The 26,500-nt window shown below is 38.2% G+C and overlaps 1 protein-coding gene across 3 annotated transcripts in view; it reads left to right on the top strand.

The window, feature by feature from the left end:
• Positions 1 to 26,500, top strand: part of LOC132839662 (rho GTPase-activating protein 6) — a 127,063-nt gene that overhangs the window by 49,864 nt on the left and 50,699 nt on the right. The window contains exon 1 of one of the 3 annotated variants that reach the window (XM_060860763.1): positions 5,552 to 5,955. The exons of the other annotated variants lie outside the window; for them this stretch is intronic. Coding sequence (XP_060716746.1) covers positions 5,914 to 5,955 — 42 coding nt within the window. The 5' untranslated portion in view covers positions 5,552 to 5,913. Of the gene's footprint in view, positions 1 to 5,551; positions 5,956 to 26,500 lie in introns of those variants that run through there. 3 annotated transcript variants of the gene reach the window in all.

The following is a 26,500-nucleotide window of genomic DNA, read 5'->3' as shown; positions in this document are numbered from 1 at the left end:
CATCTACAATTTTCAACATATTCTTAAGTGATTTATCATGAAAGCGCATCATCGTAACTGGGATTTATTTCTACGTAACCATGTAGTATATAAATAGGAATTGTGGAGCGGCTAGAGTGAAGCTTGTAGAAATGTGTTTGTAGTTACAAGAGTACGAAATTTTAAGTCTGGGAGTTTCCAAGTTGAAATGTTCCAAGTAAATTAATGTGCATTTTATTATTTCATGTCCTAAAATGGAAACAAATGAATACAATCTTGTTTTATATGTGACACCAAGAAGACAGGACAAGATTAACTTGACTACATAAAAGTTTTGTTTCCAGAGCTGCTCGGTGAAGCCTGTAACATTCCTGTTCTGCCCAAACATTTGCACTTCTCTTTCATAATCTATGGCCCATATTCTTCATCACTGCTGGTAAGCGGCCGTGTTCGTACACCCGAGATAAGTGGCTCCGCTGTGATGCGGCACATCTGGCGCTCTGGAAAGTTCCTTCTTGACTGTATATACACAAGCCAGGAGCAGAGGAGTTTGTGTCAGCTACGGTCACTCGCCTCAGCAGCCCGAGCTCCATTTTAGGAGACAGCGGCCTCCTCTTTTCAGCCGAGTCTAGAACCAGCCTTTAATAACCAAATTCCTGCCTTATACACATAAGTAAATGTGGAATTAACACAACAGAGGGGGGGCAGATGCTATTTAATTCGACTCTGATTTCTCTCTTAGTCCTGTAATTAGAATTAGGTTTAAACCGTCTGAGTATCATGTAATATATAGAAAAGGGAACATGTACGTTTGGCCGCTTACATGTTATACACATGAAACGGCCCGATATCTGTTAAGACTTTATAGCAGCATGTTTGGTTTTATCAGACTTGACAGGAGGATTGGGAAACATCTCGTACCGGCTTTGTTGTCAAGATTTCAGCAGGCGTACCGGTGATAACTGGGATATATTGTAAATATCCTGAGAAGTATTTTATGTGCAGTGATGCAGCTAAAAAAAAAAAAATCTGAAAAAACAAAAACAAAAAAACTCCGATGTGATAAATTCACACATAAGAGTAACAGAATTTTAAAAAAAAACCTTGTCTTATTATTTCAGATGTAACAGTTGTTATATATTTTTTTTTTTAAAAATCATCGAGTAATGGTATTAAGGATAAGGAATTACATAAATTATTATCCTTGATAGTTTCACTTGGCCCGAATTTGTAAGAGCCTAAACCTGTACACGCCTCGATTAAAGCAGAGCAAATGTTTTGTATTACACTGCATACATATGGATCTGGAAACTCAGTAAACTCTGAGGAGGGTTTTATTAGAAGCCTTGTTATTCTTTTCTCTCCCTCTCTCTGCTGGTAACGCTGTCCAGATTGCTAAACCCTCCAGCCGAGTTCCACAAACAGACGAGTGCTTCAGAGCAGAGCTTCTTGAACAGTAAGGCACTCACTGATGTCAACTAATCACAAGTCAGGTGAAATAATAATCCCTTAATAATACAACAAGTACGGAAACGATCGAAGCAGGAAACCTTGCCGAATGAAATAGCAGTGTTTATTTAAAATAAGCATTAAGCTGGTCATATTGCGATACAGAGAGATCTATAATCAGTAAAAGAAAAGAAGCATGACTTTCAGTGTATAAGTGACAAACCAGGTTAAAAAAAAAAACAACAATTGATAGTAAACTAATAATGACAGATGCATGATGGGATATTTGGGTTTTTGTGTAGAAGGTTCCACACAAGTTTCTAAGTTTCCCAAGAAGTCCAGAAGTTAAAAAAAATAATCAAGAGGTGAAATATCTGATAGATGAGTTGTTGAAAAGGAGAAAGAAAAACAATATCAGTTCAATTCGGTTGCATTTGTATGGTGCTTACAATTATTGGCACCCCTGTTTAAGATGTGGTCATGGACTTCTAAAAAGTCTCCTTTTTTTAAACAACATAGAACCCAAATGCAAAAAAAGAGAAAAATCCAACCATTTCATTTAAGTACATTACTTTGGTGGTAAAAAAAAATCACACATTTAGAAGAAAAAAACAACAACTTGAAATCATTTGTCCCACAATTATTGGCACCCCTAACAACTCCTCTGAAAAATTTAATCGATTTTTTTTTTTAAATATATTTTTCTGTAATTGCTAAAGTTGGTCAGGGTATCTAGGAACTTTTAATTAGTAATTCATGACTTCCTGTTTCCCTGGGGTATAAATATGACGTGACACAGCGGCCTAATTCTTTTACCCATTTGTCAACATGGCAAAGACAAGAGAACACACCATTCAAGTAAGGCAGATATGATGACCTTCATAATTCAGGCAATGGCTACAAGAAAATAGCCACTCGCCTTAACTTGTCCGTATCTACAGTCAGAGGAATCATTAAGAAGTTTAAAACAATTGGAACAGTGACAAACAAGGCTGTCAGCGAACATTGTTGCAAAGCAGCTTTACAAGAATATAAAAATTCATAATAGAAATTATACAGTTTTTAATTTAAATTTATCTTTATTTAACAATCCAGAGTTGATAGTGTTTAGGAAAAACTGACTGAGATTATATGAGGAAGAAACCTTGAGAGGAACCAGACTTGAAGTAAACACATCCACATCTTGGTGACACTGGAGATGATTATATATATGATTGTAATCGTTTCCTTTTTATTTCTATACACTTTGTAGTCATTTGCAATTGTGTGTCCAGGAGCTTTTCAGCAACTTATGAGTATGAACGTGAGCATAATTTCTGAATAGTTGTAGCTTAAAATCTTTTCTGTTGAAGTTATCAAATGTTTAATGATGGAGATAGCAACAACAATCCAAGGCCATCTTCAAGTGGAACCATCCACAGGCATCATGCGTATCTCCAGGGTGTCAATATTAATGGAACCCTACTTTTGATGTCACATTATATCAATAAACTCGGTTCTGACATTGTGAATTCTTTTTTTAATGAAAGTCTGAGAGTCTGTCCAAATCTGAATTTTACCAATAAAAATAGCTCCAACATTATTAGCTCCAACATATGATGAGGTCTTTTCACCTTTCATGACAAGCTGCAGCACATTTTCCGTTATGGCTGATGAACACAAGGTGCTCGAACATCTATTCGACCCTGACGGACATCGCTTGCAAATACCAACACGCCTCATAATATAGTCCCACCCCCAAGAATGATTGACAGGTTTCTGTGCATGGCATTGGAAATGCAAACTCAAAGGGATTTGCGGTTCCATTTGAATTTGAACAGACTCCATATTGAATGCATAGGAAGTGAAACAGCAAACCGGCTAATTGCTATTGTTGTTTGGAAAAGATATAGGAAATGTTGGACTTTGCTTTTGTTTGAACTTTTTTCCATTTGAATGCTTCTGCATACATACTTCCAAATAGGAGATATTGAGTTACAGAAGTTTGACTGAAGTTAGTACATTTCCTTTCTCTCTCTCTCTCTCTCTCTCTCTCTCTCTCTCTCTCTCTCTCTCTCTCTCTCTCTCTCTCTCTCTCTCTCTCTCTGTCTTGCACACACACATTTCACTTTTTCTGTCACTCCCAACAAATTACATTTCTGATGCTAGTGTTTGTGCGTCAGATGTCAGAAAATTGTAGTTGAATATTCAACAAATTACGTGATATTTATTTGTGTCATTTATTTTATCACTTTTGTTTTAAAGTTTAAAATTCTTAAATCATTGAATTCGTCTATTATAAGATTGGTTAACAATAAGGTCCCCACATTTCCCATAATGGCATTTAACATACTGATAATGGCACTAGTGTGACGTATCTCTACTTAAAGAGAGCGATGCAGCAGCGCTTTATTTTAGACCTCTGAAAAAACAACCTCGGATGGTCTCCTGAACCCTGAGTTCAGCAAGCAATGTCAAATGAGCATACTGCTCCCAATCACAAACAATAAACAATCTAGAACTTCGTACTTTCAAATGCATTATACCGTGTATACAAACAATTGCTTTAGATCAAACAACAAACAAAAATTTTCGTTTATTATATCTTTAATCCTGAGCTCACTGATTTGAGGAGGAAAACATCCACCACTCATCACGGTTAGCTGACTAGGTTCTTGATAACAAATGTTGAACATGGATGCAACTCTGGGATTTCTGCATTTTGTTGCTTCGACGTATAAACGATTTAAAAAATGAACCAATTCTAAGCTCCTCCCTCTGGAGATGAATCTTTGTTTTCGTTCATTTAAAGACAATGATGCAGCAGAGCTTTAATTTGCATCTACAATGGACTTTCCATTAAAATAACATCTGAGCTCGTTTATTTTCTTCTCCATAAACTTCAACATAACTAGTAATGTGCCCCTTGTGGCACGTAAGGGTCTCACAGAAATAACAAAAACAGCACCAAAACATAGGAATGGCCTAATTATGGTGGTCCAGTGGAAGAGAAATGGATGGAGAGTGATGCAAAATGTGTCGGAATGAAATAATTGGTTTTTATTATTACATTATTCATCTACATGATTTTTCATTCATATACTTTCTTATAGAGCATATTTTATCGAGTTTACTACTACATGTTTATTCATGCATTAACAACCAAACATGTCATATTGTGTCACATACTGTACATTACAGCAAAGTGAAATTCTTTCTTCGCGTATCCCAGCTTTGGAGCTTTAGGTCAGCCATAATGCGGTGCCCCAGAGCAGGGGGTGTTAAGGATCTTATTCTGGGGCCCAACGCTGGCAGCTTGTCAGTATTTGGGCTTGGACACCCATTTTCCTTTCACCAACCCTTAACCACTTGAGCTGTTTACATGTACCCATGTACATTAACATGTACTCAAGGTGGTCGTATTCCTTTATTAATGAATCATGTACTTTTTTTTTTTTTTCATTAGTTCATGAATGGTACATGACTTAACTCATTATTACTTCATATTTAAGTAAGTATTAATTCAGGTATTTAGGCAGGATTAGTCATGTATTTGAGAGCGGGGTTCAAACTAACACGGGGCATGTGGTTCTCTTCTTTTCTGGTGAATAATGAAAAAAGTACATGTTTTATTTCTAATACAATACCATATATTGGTATTGTAATAGACAGATGTAAAATAATGTTAAAGAAGAAAATGTTTTGAACCCTAAGTAGTTGTCCACAAAGCTTGTGGCCCCACTTTCCCCTACTGTTATTGTAAAATACCTCTTTTTTTTTTTTTTTTTTTTTTTTTTTTTTTTTACATCTAAATACACAGAGTCCTAAATGGTAGTGCACTCCATCTGTTAGATTTTGCTCATGCTTTTGCAAAGTGAACTTGTACAGTAAGAATGTACAGTAACTAACTCGTATGGAAGAATAACAGCAGCTGAAGATTAGAAGGAAGGGTGTTATTTCTTTTGCGGTTTTCTTTTCCTCGTATGAAATGGAATAATCTCGCCAGCTCATCAGCAGGTTGGATGAGTGTGTGTGTGTGCGTGTGTGTGCGTGTCCGCGCGCGCGCGTGTGTGTGTGTGTGTGTGTTCATCACTCCCTTTTGCTATGAGCTCCGCCTATAACGCTTCCTCTGCGCGGAGGAACTTCAGCTCTCCATCTGAGACATCTGCAGCTCTCCATCTGAGAAGAGATCTTCAAAAACAAATCGCAAAACGGGATAGATCATCGCGTGCTGTTCTTCTATCCTTTTCTTTTTTTTTCTTTTTCTCTTTTTTTTTTTTTTGGAAAAGTCAAATAAAATGGATGAGCGACTGCAACCTTTTCTGCACGTTGTCGGCTCCCTGACGCGCGTCTCCAGGCTTCGACGCACCTGAGCGTTTATTATAAGCTCCTCAGTTTTTCACCTTTCACTCTGCATTGATGACAAGTGCACGATCAGTTCCTCTCATCAACACTGGAGTTTGATCCAACTGTGTTTTTTTTTTACTTCTATGTGGATTTTTAGATATGGGGGACTCGGTTTTCGTCGATAGACGCATTTCGTATCTCGTGAGTATCTCAGTTGTTGTTGCTTTAAACGTGATAAAGTGAAATCCCCACAGTTCCACTGAGTGTATAGCCTGGTATACACACACACACACACTCACACACACACACACACACTCACACACACACGCACACACACACACACATGCATACATACACAAACACACACACATACAGTACACACACACCACACACACACACACACACACACACACATGTATACATACAGTACACAAACACACACATACACACACACATACACACACACACACACACAAAAACTTATACACACAGACACACACACATGCATACATACACACACTCACATAGATACATACACACACATACATAGACACATACATACATACACACACACAGACACACACACATACAACCACACACACACAAATATATACAATGTACAAATAGATAAGTAGAAGTAAGGCACTAGCTGTCTCACGTGCATTTTAAGAGCTGTGGTGCTGCAACAAAAACTCAGTGAGTTTCCTGTGAGGAAATTGGTTTTAATTTAGCACAACCTCTGAACAGTGACCTAAATAACAAATACATATAAATACATGTAACAAGTATAACAGACTTTGATCATCTTTGGGTTTAGACCAAAGTAATATTGCTTAACCAGAGATTTCATAACAAAAGGGAAGTTAACACTAAGAAGTTAAACGTAGTGTTTGGATATGAAGGATTTTAACTGTCTTGTCGTGTGCTGTCTGTCATGTGTGTGCGGTAAACTACCGTGTTGTGGCTCCAATGAGGTTGGGTTTGATCACAGTCTGAGTGCAAAGTGTATCTGTACCATCTGAATCTTTACAGCAGCATGAATGTGGTTTTTAAACACACCTACATTGTTGGTCTACATTGCTAAGAGTAAGATGTATCGAAGATTAGATTCCAAAACAATCTGATACTATTTTCAGGGGAAAGACATTCAGTATATTTAAGGAACGCCAGAACTTTAGAATTACGGTACTGAATCCTTTCCACATAAGGCCATGTATATGTTTGCTTTGCCATAACGTCAGTGTGTACAATTCAATAATTCTGCTGTAAAGTTGCATTTACTTCATGCAAAATCACAGTTAAGTCAGTATATGTTGTGTGACATATTTAATAGCTTTGACAGTAGCCCACATAAGGGTAGTATTGCGTAAATTATTACAAAACATCACATTGATTGATGTCCATTATGCATTTGTGTAGAAGTGTACACAGAACCCAGTTAAAAACTATATAATATATTATATATTAGTTGACTGGGTAGGCTTGGTGGTAGGGTTCGATTTCTGTCTCTGCCATGTTGGTGCATGTTCTCCTTGTGCTTCGTGGGATTTCTCTGGGTCCTCCGGTTTCCTCCCCAGTCCAAAGACATACATTGTTTGGCATCTCTAAATTGTCTGGTGTGGGTGTGTGTGTGATTGTGCTCAGCAATAGACTGGCATCATGTCCAGGGTGTGCCATACCTTGTGCCCTGAGTCCTGGGATAGACTCCAGGTTCCCTGCGATAAGCAGTGTAAAGAACGGATGGATGGATGGATGGATGGATGGACGGTGGGCCTCTGCCTCCATTCTTTTACCTTGTTACTAAATTTGTGTTCCAAGAATGCACTTAATATACATAATATAGAAGAACAACAGTTTGAGACACCTTTACCCTGTTTGGATCACTTCCGAAGTCTAATCACTTCCTCTGCTAGTTATACAAATTCAACCAGTCTTGTCATTCTTGAGAAATCTCGCTAACAAGAATCTCAGACGGATGATCCTTGTCAACTGCGATTCCTTCTTTGGAGAACGGAAATTAGTCGGTTTTTCTTTTTGGGTCTCGGCCGCTGCCACCTGTACAATTAAATCAGGTGTTGCAATTGTACCGCAAGTAGCACCTGTGTGTTCTCACAAGCTCATAAGCAGATCTAACATACACACCATCTCTCTCTCTCTCTCTCTCTCTCTCTCTCTCTCTCTCTCTCTCTCTCTCTCACACACACACACACTCAGCTGTGCCATGCTGACAGGTGCACAGATTTTTGAATACATAAAACAAAAAATAAAATTAGGAAAAATACTTTGGATTGCATTTTTATTACTTGTTCAAAATAGGATTTTCACAAATATCTCAAGCAAAAATAAATAAATAATAATTATTAGTAGTAGTAGTCATAGTAGTAGTACTATTATTATTATTATTATTATTATTATTATTATTATTATTGTTATTGTTATTGTTTTCTTTCTTTCTTTCTCTTTCTTTCTTTCTTTCTTTCTTTCTTTCTTTCTTGCTTCTGAATAAACAGTTCATAAAAATAAAAATAAAAATCGTAAAAAAATTCCTGTTCATATTCCATTGTTTAGTAAGTGTTCTGTGATGAACCTGACCTGCGATTTAACTAAAGAGACCTTGGCAACAAGATTAGATATCCCCGGAGTGTCTCTTTTCCACATACCATGTTTTTAAAAGTTCAGCTGGACCGAATTGCACACCATACGAGTGAATTTAATACTTTCACGCGGTGTTGAAACCCTGAGCTTTGTGCTTTGTTTGTTTAGTTTTCTAGCGCCTCAGGCAGCGTCATCGTTATTCCCCAGGTAAACATGACTGTACACTGTTGTGTAAAGATGATGTAGCCTTCTATCATAAATATTATTACTGACAGCATGCGGGTTATTACTGCATGGTAAGCAGGTAAAGACGAACAGTGAAGTCTGTGTAGTCTTTATTTAAGTGTGTTTAGTTCAGTTGCACCTTATGAATCGGATTAAAGGTGGAGGTTTTTTCTTCCCGCAAACTGGACGATTTGGGGTTACGTCCAGGGACTGCATTGTAAAAGGGTGTGCTTGTTGCTTTTTATTTATATTTTCTGCTTTTATCAGTCTACTTTCTTGTGTTTGAATCTCATCTCTTGAATATTGTGGTTCTGGCCCTGAGTGAACTTTGCCTGTTTGACTGGTTTTTGGATTACATTTCGGACTCTCATTCTCTTTGTATGTGTGTTCTATTACATTTGAATGTTCCAGTTTTTGAGATCGATTTTTGCTTATTTTTACATTTCCTTTTTTTTTTTCCTTTTTTTTGGCTTTTTGCACCTTCTATTTGGAATTGTTTAATTTTTGCACCTTGTTGTATTAAACTCACCTTGCCCTTGTATCCAGTCTCTACAAGTGGCAGAATTTAAATATCCTGAATTGTTGATACGTTTTATTCGGTTTATATTAGTGTGCCTTTACTAATGTGGTATTTTTTTATTCCTACATGAACCTGTACAGCTGATGATATGGTATAATTTAAGCTTATTAGATACACACAAAGATGTTAAAATATGACACATGAATAATAAAAATAAAAGTAATAATTGTTTTGATAATGTTTTCTGTTATTCTGTACTAACATGAAGTCTCCAGAGTCACTGTTTGGAACAACATGAAGTGTTTTTTTTTGTAGTCTCTAGTAATGCGTGCTTACTGTAGCTTTCTTTTCAACTGAAGTTAAAACTAACTTTATCAGTTTGAGTGAGAATTGAGATTTAATCAGGAACTAACAAAATAAAACAGAACATTGTTTCAGAGAAGTGGCATTTATTATTTACATTTACAGCATTTAGCAGACACCCTTATCCAGAGAGACCTACATTTTATCTCATTTCTATACAACTGAGCAATTGAGGGTTAAGGGCCTTGCTCAGGGGCCCAGCAGTGGTAGCTTGGTGGACGTAGGAATCGAACTCACAACCTTCTGATTGGTAGCTCAACACCTTAACCACTAGGCTACCACATCCCTATTTTATGTCATTTTAGTGATGATGATCATTAAAGAGTTATCTTCACCAAAAGCCTGAAACGTTAACCTATGATTCATGGTAGCTAAGGGAACACATTGAGTAACAGCTTTAGTAACACAGAACCCACCATGCATTGCTATACAGATTGGTCTGTTGGGTCGAATTGCATTCTCATCACTAACAAACCTCTCCGGAGCTGAACGAGATGATCTCAGCTTGCATCGATTGCCTTGATCGTGTCTGTCTAAACCAAGGGATAAAACTCACTACGTTCCTGAAACAAACTCCCTAAAACTCTCCAGGTGTAAAAACGCCCTAAAGCCACAACTTTTTTTCAGATGTGCGCACAAAAATCCTGAACCTAGAAAAACAATCCTCGTGTCTGACCCTTGAGCCTTCTTACTGACCTGCTGATTATTTACATTAGCCTTCTTTCCTGGTGAAGCTCTTTTTTCCTGTGATGTAACCTCGAATCAAAGACTTATTGTCCCTTTAGAGTTGAGAAACAAGAAACTGTAGACGCCACATTTACGGCATACCTGCACTACAAAGAGCCGTGAATGATGCTGTCAGTGAAAACACATTTTAAAGGATACACTTCTGTATAAAGACGTGACTTTAGAACTTCTTTGCTGTACAACGAGCCTTCATTTCTCCTAGCGGTCATTTTAAATATTTATTTCTATTTTTTATTGTTAACCACGTGAAACGAATCTGACTTTTGTGGCATGTTTCTTTTAATATATTTACCACGTGATCTGGAATTGAATGTTTGAACAGTTTAGTTTCATTTTTAATCCACATTTAATTGTTAACCTTCAAAATACAGATATCTAATTCAAATAATTCAAGTCAAAAATATGTAAATATAAAGAAAGAGAGAGATGGATTTCATGGATTTTCATGAATTATTGGACTGTCAATCATGACGAACATCATATTCAAATGTAATATTGTGTTCATTTTACTGGTGAACACACAGCTAGATCTTTAGCATTCACATGAGTGACTAGTTCAGTCCTGAACTCTGAGACACACAAGAGCTTGTTCTGTGCAGTCTTAGACAAAAAGGTTTATATTTAGAGTCATAAAGGGTCTATCAGGTCCTACATATTAGGTTCTAGGTTCTACATAGACCCCTTTAAAGAATATTAATCAGGGTATAATAAATGGTATAATATAATTCGCCTCTCAAAAGCTTCCCTGCAGAATATTTTATCTGATTATTTATTTAAAATTTGTATAAATCATGTGTTTCTTGTTATAATAACAGTATTAATACTACTACTACTACTTCTACTACTACTACTACTAATAATAATAAGAATAAGAATAATAATAATAGTAATAATAAGGAGGAGAAGAAGAAAAGAATCTTCATATGATTCTTAAAAGGACTCCAAAACTTGGAGTCAAATATCCCATTTGGCTCCTTTTCACTGACTCCTTCGAAATGGTTCTATATAAAGAAACATTTCTGGCTTCAATATATGAAGCAAGTGATAAAACCAGTTTAGGATCTTTATGGAGCTATTCGTTTGAATTTCACTTCAATTCAGTTTTGTTTGCATAGACCTTCTAACAACGCTCATTCTTGCAAATCATCTTTACAACAATATAAAATTACTTTAAGCTTTTAAGCATTTTTAAATGGAAGGCAATGGCGGTTCTAGGATTTTTCTGTAACAGGGGCCATTAAGGAGCCACGTTACATTCAGGGGCCAGGTACAGGGTACATTCAAGCACACAAAATAATTTATTCAGTACGATGCAAATACATTTCGGCAGTCATTCCTTTTTCAAACGCTCGAGTGCCGGCAATTGTTTAGGGGTGGAATTGCATCTGTGATCGTTGTGAAAAATTCTCCGGTTGCGCTTCTCGTCGACGATTGATGGAACGAGGGCCAATCAGTAGCCAATCAGATTTCAGCAGGGGCTAGGGCCCCTGTGGCCCCGCCTCTAGAACCGCCCCCTTATGGAAGGTATTTATTATATTATTTTTGGCGTCGGCCTGTTCGCAATAATATATATTATTATATTTATGTTCGATTAGTCAACATGAGTCAACAAATAAAACTGACATCGGCCAGATTAAAATCCACACTCCGTATCTGAGCGTGTTTACAGCGTTAGTTACTCTGTTTTGATCTTTTGCTTGACTCCGGTTCTCCTATCTATATGTTATTGTTGCTGAAGGATTTTGTGTTGCTGATTCTGTAGAATCAGTTTGCAATCTTTGTTTTGAGGAAATGAAAAGAAAGGTATGTTCCAAATAAAGAGCATGTGTTTGAACTCACAAGTCTGTGTCTACACTATCTGTGTGTGTGTGTGTGTGTGTGTGTGTGTGGGTGTTACAGCATGTGTTTGGGAGCTGTTAGCACTGATTTGCTGAACAGAAGAACATTCCAGAGCCTTTTTTTTCTTGTATTGGGAGGAATTATCCCTGCCACCTGGTCTAGTCTGGGACACTGTTAGACTATTACATTACTATTACTATCCAACACCAACCACAAAGAAGAGAAAACACCACAGCATGGCCTCCTATGTCAGATTACACATCAAATAAAGAGTGGAATTGTAATTGTAGTGCGTCTTGATCTGTCTCTCGTTTTATTTTTTTTAGCTCTAGCTTAATATAATTGAATAATAAGTTGTTGTTACGCAACAGTGCTGTCAGGGCTGTTATTGAAGACATGCAGAACGTAGTGGTATGTGCTGCGAAGCTGGAGTCAACAAAGTCCTTGACGACATTGTTTTGGATAGTTTTTATCATCTGACATCATTACGGGAGTTTAGGAACAAGTTGAAACACACAAGCAAAGCTCTGAAAGTAGTTTTAGTGAAAGCGTCAACAGTGGATCAGAAATATCAAGATTTTCAACACTGACCTCTTCATTAATTCTTTTTCCAAGAGGCCAAAAAATGCAGTCTGTGCTTGTTTTCTGGTGTCCATGTCCAGCATTGAAGTACATCGCATTGCCACACAGTGTTGCTTAATGGCTCATAAGAAAGTAAACACGTTAAGAAGTTTTCTGTATTTATTTAGCCTACCAGGGGAAGTATATTCATAGAAAGTCCCAAAAAATAAAGTTTTTTTTTCCCACACAAATATTTCCATCTTGATGTCAAATGCCATACCAAATGTTTGATCATAAACATCTAACACTTGAAGATGGTATCTTCAGTTAAATTCATTGCAAGGTTACCCCACAGAGGGAAAAGACTGAAAGCCAACAGCGTTTGACTCGTTTTGTATCAGACTTAAAGCAGTAAATTAATTCATTTGTTTCTACTGATTGAAAAAGTAAAGAGGGTTAAAAATTGTTTACTGTTAGTCTCAACCCTTAAGGAAAGCTTGAAATGTTGTGTATTTGTGTGTGTGTGTAGGCAGGGGAAGAAAGAGAGGAAGACAGAAGGATAATTACAAACACATATCACTCACTTACTCATTTTCTACCGTTTATCCGAACTACCTCCGGTCATGGGGAGCCTGGTGTCATCGGGCATCAAGGCAGGATACACCGTGGACAGCGTGCCAACCCATCGCAGGGCACACACACACACTCATTCACTCACTACGGACAATTTTCCAGAGATGCCAATCAACCTACCATGCATGTCTTTGGACCCGGGGGAGGAAACCGGAATACCCGGAGGAAACCCCCGAGGCACGGGGAGAACATGCAAACTCCACACACACAAGGTGGAGGCGGGAATCGAACCCCCAACCCTGGAGGTGTGAGGCGAACGTGCTAACCACTAAGCCACCATGCCCCCCTACAAACACATATCAGTTCTGAAATAACACAGATAACAGAGTATATCTCAATCCTGATAAAGCTGCAGATTGTTGTCTGTATTACGAGTAGTGTTTACAGTGTATAAGTGGACATGTTTACTAGAACCCTCTTTGTTCAGATTCCAATATTTTTGCACAATGTACTGTATAATATACAGTATGCACACCGGTCGGCGCTAATTTGTGTATTTGTCCTGTAGTGTTTTGTACTGCCTCTTTGCATTGTCTTTTATCTCGCATTCTTTTGTCACGCATTGTTTTGTCGCGCAAACTTACTTTAAGTTCTTAGCTCTGTGTTGTTCTATGTAGCACCATGGTCCTGGAGAAGCGTTCTTTTGTTTCACTATGTACTGCGTCAACTATATACAGTACGATCGGAATGACAAAAGCTTCTTGACTTGACCTGATTAACTAGGAAGAATCTGCCACAACCACAGACTGTAAGAGAGGTCAGAAACATCGGTATCTAAACTTAGATAGAATCTATAGAATTACCCAGTAGAATAACCCAGAAAACAGGTGAGGGTCAAAACCAGGTCAGAAACAAGTGAGGGTCAAAACCAAGTAGGAATAAAGACATACAGAACTCACAAACTCAAGTTTGGATGTAATTTACTAAATGCATGAAAAGACTACGCAGTGAACAGTGACAAGGACTAACACGGAATAGGTGAACACAGTCAGGTAACAAAGCAATGACAGGATGTGGTGAAGAACCAAAACATGATTCACTAGCATGTGAACTGTGATACACTTTGCTACTTTCAACAGTATTCACTGTAAAAGTAGTGCACTTGTGTCATGCGCTAGTGCATAATAGGAATACAGAGCCTTAAAAGATGGTAAAATATATTCATATTTTACATGCAGTGCCCTTAAAAAATTAAAGACATCCTGTAGAAGCTGGTGTGAGTTTAATAGCACTGAACTGTGTTGTGATTCCTGTTACGGTGAACCACCTTTGGTTCACATTCGGTCAGGAAGTAAAATAACCCGCACATGTGCTTTAGCTGCTCATTAATTTGAGTGGCAGGTGAACGTTATGGAAAGAGCTGAGGTGATTCACTGCTGCATACTGTATACGGTAATAGCACCAAAATAATAAAAAGAAACAAAAGTATGGTGAGATGATATGGTTCATGTGAGTTTGTGATGAACACAAATGCTCTGAAACCAGAGCAACACAGCAGGGCACCAGGGTCAAACCTGGACCGCAGGAAAAGTGTCCGTGTTGAAAAACAGCTAAAACAATATCTACAGTAGACATCACTGACACAATATTTCACTATATGATTAAGGAGATGAATCGTGGGTAAAAAATGTATTACGATGATTCATTTAGAGGCCGCCGATTGTTCACAGGTCTCTGCCCACGGGTGTGTGAATGACGGATACATTTTTTTTTGTTATATGATTAGAGGTGAAGCAAGTTGTAATTTCAACATATGGAGTCAGAGTGTACCAGAGAATGTATTAGGAATGTGGGCGGAGTTTGCATGTTGTTTTCGCATCCCTGTAGATTTCCTCTGGGGATACATCCGACCTCCTAAGATCATAATGGTGGACTAAAGATTTTTCATTTTCAGGTGTGAATGAGTGTATAAACATGTGAACATCTTATCAAGGGTGAATTCCCAAAAGTTTTCCCAGGACAGGCTCAGGATCTGGCACAACGCAGAATAAATCTGTTATTAAATATGAATAAGTGCACGAATGAATGGTGCAAATGTCTGAACTCTGCGGCATTCCCACCACACCTTCAGGTGTTACAATTAGTCACTGGATCATGACATCAGGAGTTCTCTCTGCTCTGTGGATTATATTCACATAAACCGGGGCTTGTGTAAACAAAACGTAACGCTTCATTTTGTCAGTTTTCTGGCATCAACACTAAAAAATATCCTGCATTCCAGCTTACTGCTTGGAGGGATACAGAACGAGGCAGAGACGGTGTAATAGAAGGCGGGGAAGAGAGCGAGTAAGTGCGTGCTTGCTCTTAGGTTGCATAAACTTTTGAATCCATCTTAACAGTCAGTGTTTTTCCTTGCAGTGACGTTCGAGGCATACCATGGCCCTCTGCTTCAATATCTCAAAGGATTAGCCTTCGCTTTTATCCACTTTATCTGCTGCCATTTCACATTCGCATAGAATTTACACACGCAAAGCCTTAGAAGGGAAAAGGAAGCTGAGCACCAAGCATTCTGAAAGCGCTTCCACCAAACGGCTTTCAGTCACTTCTTTTATAGGATGTTTGACAAAAAAACTAATATCACACATGGACGTTTTGGAAATGTATTAGTAGAGGCTGCATTTTGGGAAGAACATCAGCAAACATTTTTATATTATTCATGTAGAGACCTACATGGACCAACAGGATTTTTGAAATCTTCCAGTGTCTGGACTGACTGATGTAAAGTCGACACATTGGACACATTCCTGCTCGTCAGCACGGTGCCACCCCAGTCGACAGGTCTGCCAGCAATGACGTCACAAATTCCTTCTATTGCTCAATTACGGATTCTTTTGTCTCTTGCACATCTCCTGTTCATCGCAGCACGTGTCTTTACAACCCTTTATGACGGCCTCCTCGTGCCTGAAGCTGTTTACTTTTCCCTGCCACTCATTCTGCAAACAGAACGACGCCAAGCCAGAAAGAATGTTGCCTTGTTAGGCGCTGAGATGTACGTGATTCGGAATAAGAATAACGCTAATGCTTGTCTGATGTAACATTCGAGCACTTTCATGCAATCTCATTAGGCGTAATAGCCCGGGTGTTCAGAATAATAAAGTATGAAAGCACTTAGCTCTAAAACGTTAGGTTTATTTGGATCATGTAAAACGTTTCGGAAAGTCCAAAACAATCCAATGAGTGGCACCTTTTATTGTGATTGTGATCACAATCACGAGGCAGGAACGCTCACGGCTCTGATTGGATGATTATCTAAACATTTCGATAGAGAACTCACTGTGCTGAGTTTAAGATGACTCTTAAACATTTAAGATGATTAGAAGAAGTGGTGTTTAAATAGTGACATACCTACAAATCTGTATGAAGACGCAAGGCAGAATTTATTCACTCATCTCACTCACTCATCTTCTACCGCTTATCCGAACTACCTCGGGTCACGGGGAGCCTGTGCCTATCTCAGGCGTCATTGGGCATCAAGGCAGGATACACCCTGGACGGAGTGCCAACTCATCACAAGGCACACACACACACACTCTCATTCACTCACACAATCACATACTACGGACAATTTTCCAGAGATGCCAATCAACCTACCATGCATGTCTTTGGACCGGGGGAGGAAACCGGAGTACCCGGAGGAAACCCCCGAGGCACGAGGAGAACACGCAAACTCCACACACACAAGGCGGAGGCGGGAATCGAACCCCCAACCCTGGAGGTGTGAGGCAAACGTGCTAACCACTAAGCAACCGTAACGTGCTAACCACTAAGCCACCGTGCCCCCCTACAGTTTATTCAATTATTCGATTATTATTTGCATTAAAATTGTTTCATGTATGTGAACAACAGTTTTTATCTACCCAGCATTTAGACAGACTAAATAGCACTTTTTTGGCATGATGAAAATAATTAGAATCTTTATTCTAATAGATCGGTACTATGCTGCACCTTCAATGTCTCCTGCCGTTAAAAGAGTTGAGCTGTTTAACGTCGGCGAGCTCTTAGCACATCTGTAAAACGTATACGCCGTGTGCTTTTATAGACTTTTCTGTAAATATTTTAACAAGCAAGACAGACTTCGTTATTCAAATACCGGCATGGAGATTAAAACCTGCCCGTGTATTTACAATGCTTAACCTTTAAGAAGTGTTTTATTAGGCCTGTCTGTAGCTTTTTAATTATGGAAAAGCCCAGCGTCCTCGGGTCAAGAGGTCAAATACCAACTCCGTCAAGGTCAAATACCATACGGCCTTACCTTATGTTTTAACACATAGCAGGATGTTTCACTCATCTCAGTGCACAAGTTTGACATGTTATTATAAATGTAACCATATTTGGAGATTTTATTTCCAAGGACGTTTGCGAATGTAAATGTACATGAACGGGGCTACGGATATTGAAGGAATGCCTGTTGGGTTTAACGCAAGTCGGATTTCGCAAATAGTTGTTTGGTTAATGATAAACAGCACCGCTAAAACCACATCCTTGTGCTGACCGTGAAGATTAAGCATAGATCGTTCTTTCCTTCTTCCTCGTCTCACACACCTTTGACTAGTGAAATTGTATGCAAATAAAAGAGAAGAAAATCCTTTCTAGCACAACATTGTCATGTTAAGTAGGTCGGAATTACATGACACTAAACAGCCTCGCTGCATAGCGGCTGGATTCTTGCCAGTTTGAGCCGGTTGCATATGGATGACTTGTTGTATGACCTGCATGTCTGTGTACATATATATTATAGAGTACTTTTTACGCTTCTGGATGTGTGTACAGTATACAGTATGTCTTCATGTGTCCTAGTGACTGGTGAATATTATCTCTGGCGGTAGATTGTAGTGGCAAGTAGTAAAAGACATCTGGCTTTGACTGAGAGACAGCTTCTGAATGTTTAGGGTAGACTTTTGATTGAACTGGGAAACATGTACTATAAGTATATTACTAAAATGTTTTTTATTGTGACAAACCAAAAAGCAGACATTTGTTTCTTGCTCATTGTAAATGTCTAGACTGCTGAGTCTCTGACTAATGTCTTCCGTACCTGCTCCCTGACGTTTGGTGGACATCTTGACAGGTTCATCGTTGTGCCTTCTTTCTAGGTTACTAATGGATTTTATGGTGCTCAAAAAACTTTGTGACTTTCTTTAATAACTTTAAGTCCTGATTGATTCTTTTCCCCTACAGTATGTCTGGATATCTTTTTAGATATAGCTGTTTCAGGACTCTTCTGGGACAGACGTATTTATACTGAGATCATGTGACATTTTAATTGCACACTGGTGGACTCCATTCAACTGATTATGTGACTTCTGATGGCAGCTGCTGCTTGCACCAGAATACAACTGGGGGAAGGGGAGATAGGAGGGTTGAATACATACGTATTCCCAAAATATATGTTGTTTTTTTTTGTTTGTTTGTTTTTTTGTAAATAATGTTTTTATGACTATTCATTAAAACTCTTAATTAATTGATTTTATTTCAATTTTACAGCAATATTGTCACACTAATAAGGGTGAAAACGTATGCACTATACAGTATAAGGCACTGGATGGAATCTCTGGAATCTCTTATGTTCTTGATTCAAAACAGAACAAAGCCAAACACAATGATCTTAAGGTTCCTACAGTGAGTGGTGATGCAAGTAGAGTTCTGAAGCTCTAGAGATTTGAGGATAAATCACAGAATAAAAAAAAATACACAATGTCAAAACTGTAATAGAGTGCAGCAATGACTCTTTAAAATGCCAATGAAAATAAATCCTACTGGCTTTTTTTTTGAAGAAACCAGAGTGATGTAACTTCCAGGTTGACCTAAAGAAAACACCATCCCTGCAGCATTCAATTCCAATATCGGTTACGGACTGTTATTCCTCTGTTTGTGGATCTGTGCATGTCCTGAAACTGAAAGGCGTCAAAGAATCATTTAGCACCGCAAGCTATTTCTTGATGGTCCGTATCTGTAATCGTTCAGCAGTTCTGCATTTTCTAAGGTCAGTGTAGAGAGTCCACCATTTGTCTGTCACTTGTTTCCATGGCATCTTGAGAAACACGAGTCAGTAAGGTTAGTCCGGCCTACAGCAGATCAACAGCTAAAGCAGAGAGGTAATGCAGTCTCCAGTCTAAACTTTCCTCTCCATCTTTCTTCAATCTCCAGTGTTTGTCATGTGAACACTTGTCTCCAGTCTGCAAGAGTTCACTAGACCATGAAGCATGCTAATGTCTCTCAGCATCTGCTTCTGCAAACTCCATTGACACGTAGTTTCCTTTCTCTAACATTAGATCTGATATCCTCGTGTAAGATAAGGATTAACGTTTCCCTCACGTCCAACCTTATTGTTGTTATTCTGGGAATCAATGCAAGATTGTAAAACTAGCAAAACTTCTGCTGTGGATGATGTTTACGTAGTAAGCAGACAACCGTTTTAGCACCTGAAAACACCACAGAGTTGAATATATCATCGTAATTAGCTGTAACGTCAGTGACCATGCTGACCTATAGCGATTTGGTCACATTGAAATGTAATATGTTAACGAGTCAATCGAGGATTTACGCAGCACACAACCATAACGTGAAGCTGAAGACCTTGCCACAGTGTTCTAATAAGATTAGCAGAGATCAGTTGATGGGCATAAACAGGAAACCTCAGCATGCATCCCAAACTGTGTAATGTGACAGTACGTACTGCATTCAATTCAGTACCTACTGCATTTGATATAGTATTTGCTGCATTCATTTCAGTACCTACTGCAATTGATTCAGATACATTTGACTCAATATCTTTTGCACTTGATTTAGTATTTGCTGCATGTGTCTCAGTACCTAATGCATTCAGTTCAAAACCCACTGCATGAGATTCAGTACTTACTGCATTTGAATCAGTACCTACTGCATATGATTGATAACCTACAGTATTTTATTCCGAGCCTACCGCAATCCATTCCGTATCATTCCGTATCTGCCGCATTCCATTTGCATGCATTCTGCCGCATTTCAACCTACTGCATTTGATTCAGTACCTTATGCTTAGCTGCTGATACAGTGCGTACTGATCAGTATACGTGTGTAGTGTAAATACAAATGAGATATAATACATCTGCCATTATATAATATATAATCTGCCATTTTTAAGATATAATCTGCCATTGTAGTTTTGTCAAGTGCCTATGAATAAAAAAGTAACGTTTTTCTTTTTGTTTAAAACCTTTAACAAAGTTAGCAGTTTACTCAGTTGTTGTTAAATAAGTACAATTTTACTCTCAGCCCTTCCTGTTTGTTTCTGAACATTGAATCTCAGTGGAAGCAGTATGTCATCATGGATTTTTCTATCTACTGATTTATAAATATTGAGAATTTGGACATAATGTACTGCCTACCGAGCAATTGAGTATTTGCTGCATTTGGTTAAAGGCTTAATCTGTTAACTAATTAAAGCTTGGAATTTTATCCTGATGTATATGGTTTTATACGGTTTTGCTGTTTTTTTCCCAATTGGATAAATGTCCATTATAACATACATGTACACTGTACGCTTACATTTAGTCCCGCACTGCAAAATCCCTGGTCTGGTCTCCTGGGTACTGTGGGATTACCGCAAGAATGCAGTCCTCAGCTGTGAGTTTTGGTTCTTAAAATCTCTTTCGAGAGCAGAAAATTGACTGGTGGCCTAACTAAACCACTCATGATACTTAATGCTCTGAGAACACATATTGATGAACAATAAACTCTTATTTTCCTTCATGCTGGTGTGAAAATGCTTCATGACATCTTATCCCACCGCTCAAGATGGCTCATGAACTAAAGACGCTTACCAAACAATTCCTTGGAGGCACGTGAAGTTCTTCCTCTCGCTCCTTTCTTGGGAATTCTGACCAGGCAAAGTTTACTTTCTGGCGACTTCGTCTAACTTTCAGGAAAAGGCAAGTTTGATTTGGAGGGGCTTCGTCTAAGAAAATAGAGGTGAACTGCATTTCTAGCTCAGCACTTTAATCTTTCCTCTGCCAAGGTCAACAGGGGATGAAAGACAGGACGGAGTTTGGTGACAGTGTGCAGACGCTCCATCTTGATGAATAGAGTTCTCTCTTATACTATCTTATTTTGAAGGATGTTCATACTTTTGGTCACTGAACACTTGTAATACAATCTATGATAGCTAGGTTTAAATCCCATTGTCATAAACCCTTCCAGAGGATTTTGTCATTTTGGGATGGCAGAAGTTGATGTAAAATTTCTGTAATATTCAGAGAAGCTTGCTCACAAAAACTACAGATTTTTTACAGATTTGGGCCAAGAAGTATCATGTGACATCATCGCAACACACAATCAGCCAAAACCCTCTGTAAGAGTTTAAAGGTAGAATCCTGTGCTTGCTAGTTTTTTTTTGTTTGTTTGTTTTTTCAAAAAAAGCACAAAAAACTCACAAAAGGTTTCACAAATCACATTTTTTTGAAAAAAGCTTCAGCAAAATCAAGCATTTTTGCCCAAACCCCATTTAGCTCCTAACCCATGACTATCATTTATCTTTCTCTTCATGCAATGTAGTCATGACAACCTGAATGGATTTAACAGATTTTATTGATGGAAATGGAGTGTACAGTAGGTAGGTTTGTTCTTGGCAGATGAAAATAGGCTTCTTTTGAGCAAGTAAAAAGACTTGGACACGCTCAGATGTGGAGATAGGCTTGGTGGGAAGAACTCCTCATAGCAGATCTATACAGTGGTAATGGGGAGGAGGAGAGTAGAATTCGCTCTTATGTGTAGAGGCCATGGCCACTGAGATGCTTGGGATAATAAAGGGCAGATACAGATAATAAATACCAGGACAGAGAATCATAGCTGCTAGGTTGTGGATCCAGTTTTGAGGAAACCAATAAGCAAACATATAAAGTTTTATGGCTAAACTGGGCATTCAGAGGATTTGGGGTTGACTATTGAGGCTTTTCTTTCAGTCCTCTTGGTTTTTATTATTTATCTGTGTTCAGTATTATGCACTTTATGCTGGTCAGGGCTGCAATCACTCTGGTAGAAACACTGGGATGGAGGTGGGGGTTCACCCTGAATGGGATATAAATATAGTGCAGTCAATACTCAGACCTTCTTTTTTTTTTTTTTGAAGAAACTAGAGAATCCGCACAGTCATAGACAGACTATAACTCAAGCTTAAGATCAAACCGGTGATATCCTGCAACCTTGGTTTAATCAAATACTTGCAAATCAGTTTGAATTGTCTTGTGTGCATTTAGATCATTTTTGATTACGCAGTGTGTGATTAGATTTTAAGATTGCCTTCTTCCTGTTGTGAAAACTACACCTAACACAATTGCCCATTGTATGAATATGACAAATCCGGTTCCCAGTAAAGGACCTACAAACATACAAACATGATCTACAATCCACTGTGATTAAAGAATAAAGAAATTAGGAGACATTTCAGTTCTGTCAGTGAAGCCGTAAAAACAATTCTATCGATCCTCCTACGTTTGTAAGTTATGAACTTCTCAGGGAGGATACCCGGAGGTCCATGATCCTGGTTTAACAGTCCACCATGTTGTAAAGTAATCACAGATTCAGCTGGCTCATCTGCGACTTCCATCATCTTCCATCAGCGAAGCAGCACACATTCAAAGCAGAGCAGTGAGGAGCGACAGCTGCATGTGGGAGAATTCAGTTTGGTCTTGTAGAGAAGGAAAGGGTCAGAAAAACAACACATGGGAATGGACCAACCCCTACAAAAAAGCTGCCCTTTTGCCCGCTCAAAAATGTGTAGCGTCACAAACGGGTTCCGTGGACAGAAAAGCAGCACAATGTTCTGGCGATCTGCAACTTATCTGCCACTTGCCAGCACTTTCTCCACTTTATTGTTTTGCCTGAAGCGTAATAGAGCTCGCTGGTTCTCACACAAAGATTTATGCAAACATATGGATGGCTTAAAGTACTGGACTGGGAGTGCAGCTTAGATTTCAGCCATGTGTATAGTTTATCATCAGATGCAGGTCTGAGTCACACGCTGCATACCTTTGAAGAATATCATGCATGCTGTGTTGGAATTCAAAACCACATCCTTATGTTTACTACTAAGTACTTTTATTACCAAGTACCTGTTTTGCAATATTTGCAAAGTATTTCCAAATGTCACTTTAAATGATATGTATCATATCTGATATCTAGGTGCTAGGGAATGGGCCTGGGGAATGCATGTGGTATGGGGAAGTAAAGCTAAGTAAAAGACTCAACTTCTTTCCTTTCCGGCATTCAACTTCTTTCCATCTAGCTTACATTCATTCATCTTATTTTTTCATGATCTTCTTTCTTGTACAGTCTTGCACCGAGCGCTCAATATATCCTGCTAGCATTTTTCATATCATTACTGTTAGGTGATGCTAAAGCAGTTTAATCATGTATTAGATGGCAGATCAGTTACCATATCAACCTATGTCTTAATACTAAATAAGATCATTCTGTTTGAGTTTGACGGAAACTAATAGCCTAATGTACAGTAATCATGTATCATATAATGCAGTAAGACATAAAGCTAGCACAGTTATCACATGCCTTGAGGTAATGTTAGGATTTTATGTTAAGGATTTTATGGATGTTTGGATTTTAATATAAAACTAAAAAATAAAACTACTCTGTGATGTCATATTATGGAAGATAAAATAAAATAAACATGACTCAGCAAATTTGGTATTTATTTATCCTGTCATTCTAGCTTTACTAACTCTAGCTAACTGCAAGCTAGCTAACCTCTGGTAAATTAGCTCACATTTGGCACAGAGTCTTGTAAACAGTAACAGTAAACAACCAATTTTGCAAAATGTACCAATCAAAGCTAGCTTGTTATTCCACAACATTAGTAATGATAGGCTGCTAACACCTGCTAGCATTTCTATATTATCAGCTCAGCATTATAGCTAAGAGCTGGTCATTTGGTTAAATTAGCTAAGTTTGTTATCCCTCTATAGATTCTAGTAAAGTTTTTAGTAAATTAGCATGTAGACATGAATGAGATTCAGGTCTTTTTTTGCATTGTTATATTTTTTATTAGTTTGACAAGTAACTTGTCAAAATGTACTGTGTATTAGATGAACTCTCAGCAAATGTACAGATGTAAGAAGCTTTTTATCACTGTTGAAGCTCTCAAATAATTACTTATGTTACAGATTATTAAGTGTAGTTTATGTTCTATGAATAGTTGGTTTGAGTCTAATGATTTTCTAGAAAAATACATGAAAGACAGAAGCATGCCTGAGGTATCGGTCCGGGCGATTGTTAATAAACATCAGTAGTAATGTTGCCAGATACTGGGTAATCAGTGTCCCAATGTTTATTGAGCCAGTGTCCTTACCAGTGCCTCAACTCATGTACATATACTAATTCACTACGTAAGGGATCAGTAGGGAGCTGATTAGGATGCAGCCACTGTAACAACTGTAAACATTAATCTCGCAGAAAGTCCTTGAAAGTGCGCTGTTAATAAATTTTGTATTGGCCAACTTTTAGCTATGACGTGAAGAGAAAAAAAGAATAAAAAAGTGACCCCGCGATTTCATATCTCTGACGACAGCTTTCATTTCTAAGCCTTTTGTACAGTGAAGTAATCCATGAGCACAGAGTTCTTTATGACTCTGTCATAGTGTTTAATAATCAAATGAAAGTCCATTCCGAAAGGAAAAGAGTTGTTATTGGACTGGGTTTCCTGCTAGGGAGTGCGATGCTCATGATTAAAGGTAAGGATGAAAAGAAACAGTCCTTTTTTTGGCTGTGGAGGATCTGAAACAGCTCAAGAGCCTACAATCACTCTCTAATCTCTATTCACGTTGGAAGAGAAAGGTGGGAGACGATGCAAGTTTTCTTTGAAACCTGATAGATTAATGCGTGCCTGCATGAGTGTGTGTGTGTGAGGGAGAGAGAGAACGAGAGAGAGAGAGAGAGGGAGAGAGAGAGAGAGGGAGAGGTGAAAAGCAGAATTCCAGCATGCTATTGTATGTTTCTGGTCATTGCCTGACTTTTGGATATTTCTGCTTTGCGTGCTTTTTGCTCTTTTTCCTGGGCTGTGCGTGTGTCTCGGTCATTCATGCACTGAATTTGCAGTTGGATTGTTTTCATCAAAAGATCAGTAATGAAAATCAATCTTTTATTCCAATATTGGTTGAGATCGGGTTGAATTTTTCGGGTTGAAAGGCTCTGTTAAAGTGCTATTTGTATAGCACTTTAAATAATGGACATTCATTTTAAACTTAAAATGTATCTCTACTGTGCAACCCAAAGATGATGGTGACATGTAAATACTCCCTGAGATGATATGAGGAAGAAACCTTAGAGATTCAAAAAGGAAACCGTCCTCATCCGTGTGACACCGGATAGGAGAATTATCAACAAATTTCCTTCTATATCTGTACACTATATGGAATAAAAGCACAATTAACATACATAACCTTGAAATTCATTGAAGTTTTAACCTGAAGTCTATTTTGTTATTCACACATTGTCAATGGTTAAAAAGTGGCGCTTGTTGACAATTATCGTTCTAGCTTTGTGCTTGGAATTTTGCAAACAAAGAAATATATGGAAAAACACGTCTAAATTTGAACACTATATGCCTGACACTGAGGAGGTCCTGTAGTCTGTGAGGAAAAAACACTAACTGCTAATTGCTTTGAAAAACTGATAATGTTTAAATAGATGACTGGTCACTTTTCAGTCCATTTTTTCTTTTTCTGGCCAAAAATGTGGAACAAATCTAACCGATCGGCAACCTGCAAGCACATGAAAGCTCATAGCCAGAAAAGTATACAAAACATATAACAGACACACTGAAGTCATGGGTGGAGTTTCCGAAGCTAAGGCTAAGTCCAGACTGACATTAATCCTAGTTGATTGTAGTACTATGAGCAAAGGATATGAAGCTGATTATGTTTATTTGCAGAAAGAAAATTCATTACTGAACAACAACAAAGTCACCTGTATTTGACCTGGACTTTAAACAGGATTATGATTTGGGTGAGATTTCACTCCGAGATATAAAAAAAACAAAAAGAAATAACAGCTTTTAAGCAGCTTGGTTTGCAAGGTGAGCTGCCCGCAGATTAGGGCAGTGGCTCAGATTTCCACGAGCCATGTTTTCCCTGTCACATTTGTGTAAAAGTATCTGTTAAATACACATGACACAAGACTCATCGTGCTTGGATTGCACAAGACGATAGTTCTGCTCTGTACATAATAGCGGCTCATGACAAACAATGACAAACGATTCAGAATGTGTCAGGACCT

Source organism: Tachysurus vachellii, chromosome 24 (assembly GCF_030014155.1).
Source record: "Tachysurus vachellii isolate PV-2020 chromosome 24, HZAU_Pvac_v1, whole genome shotgun sequence".
In the NCBI taxonomy this organism is placed as follows: domain Eukaryota; kingdom Metazoa; phylum Chordata; class Actinopteri; order Siluriformes; family Bagridae; genus Tachysurus; species Tachysurus vachellii.
This window is presented reverse-complemented; position numbering and strand designations above follow the sequence as displayed.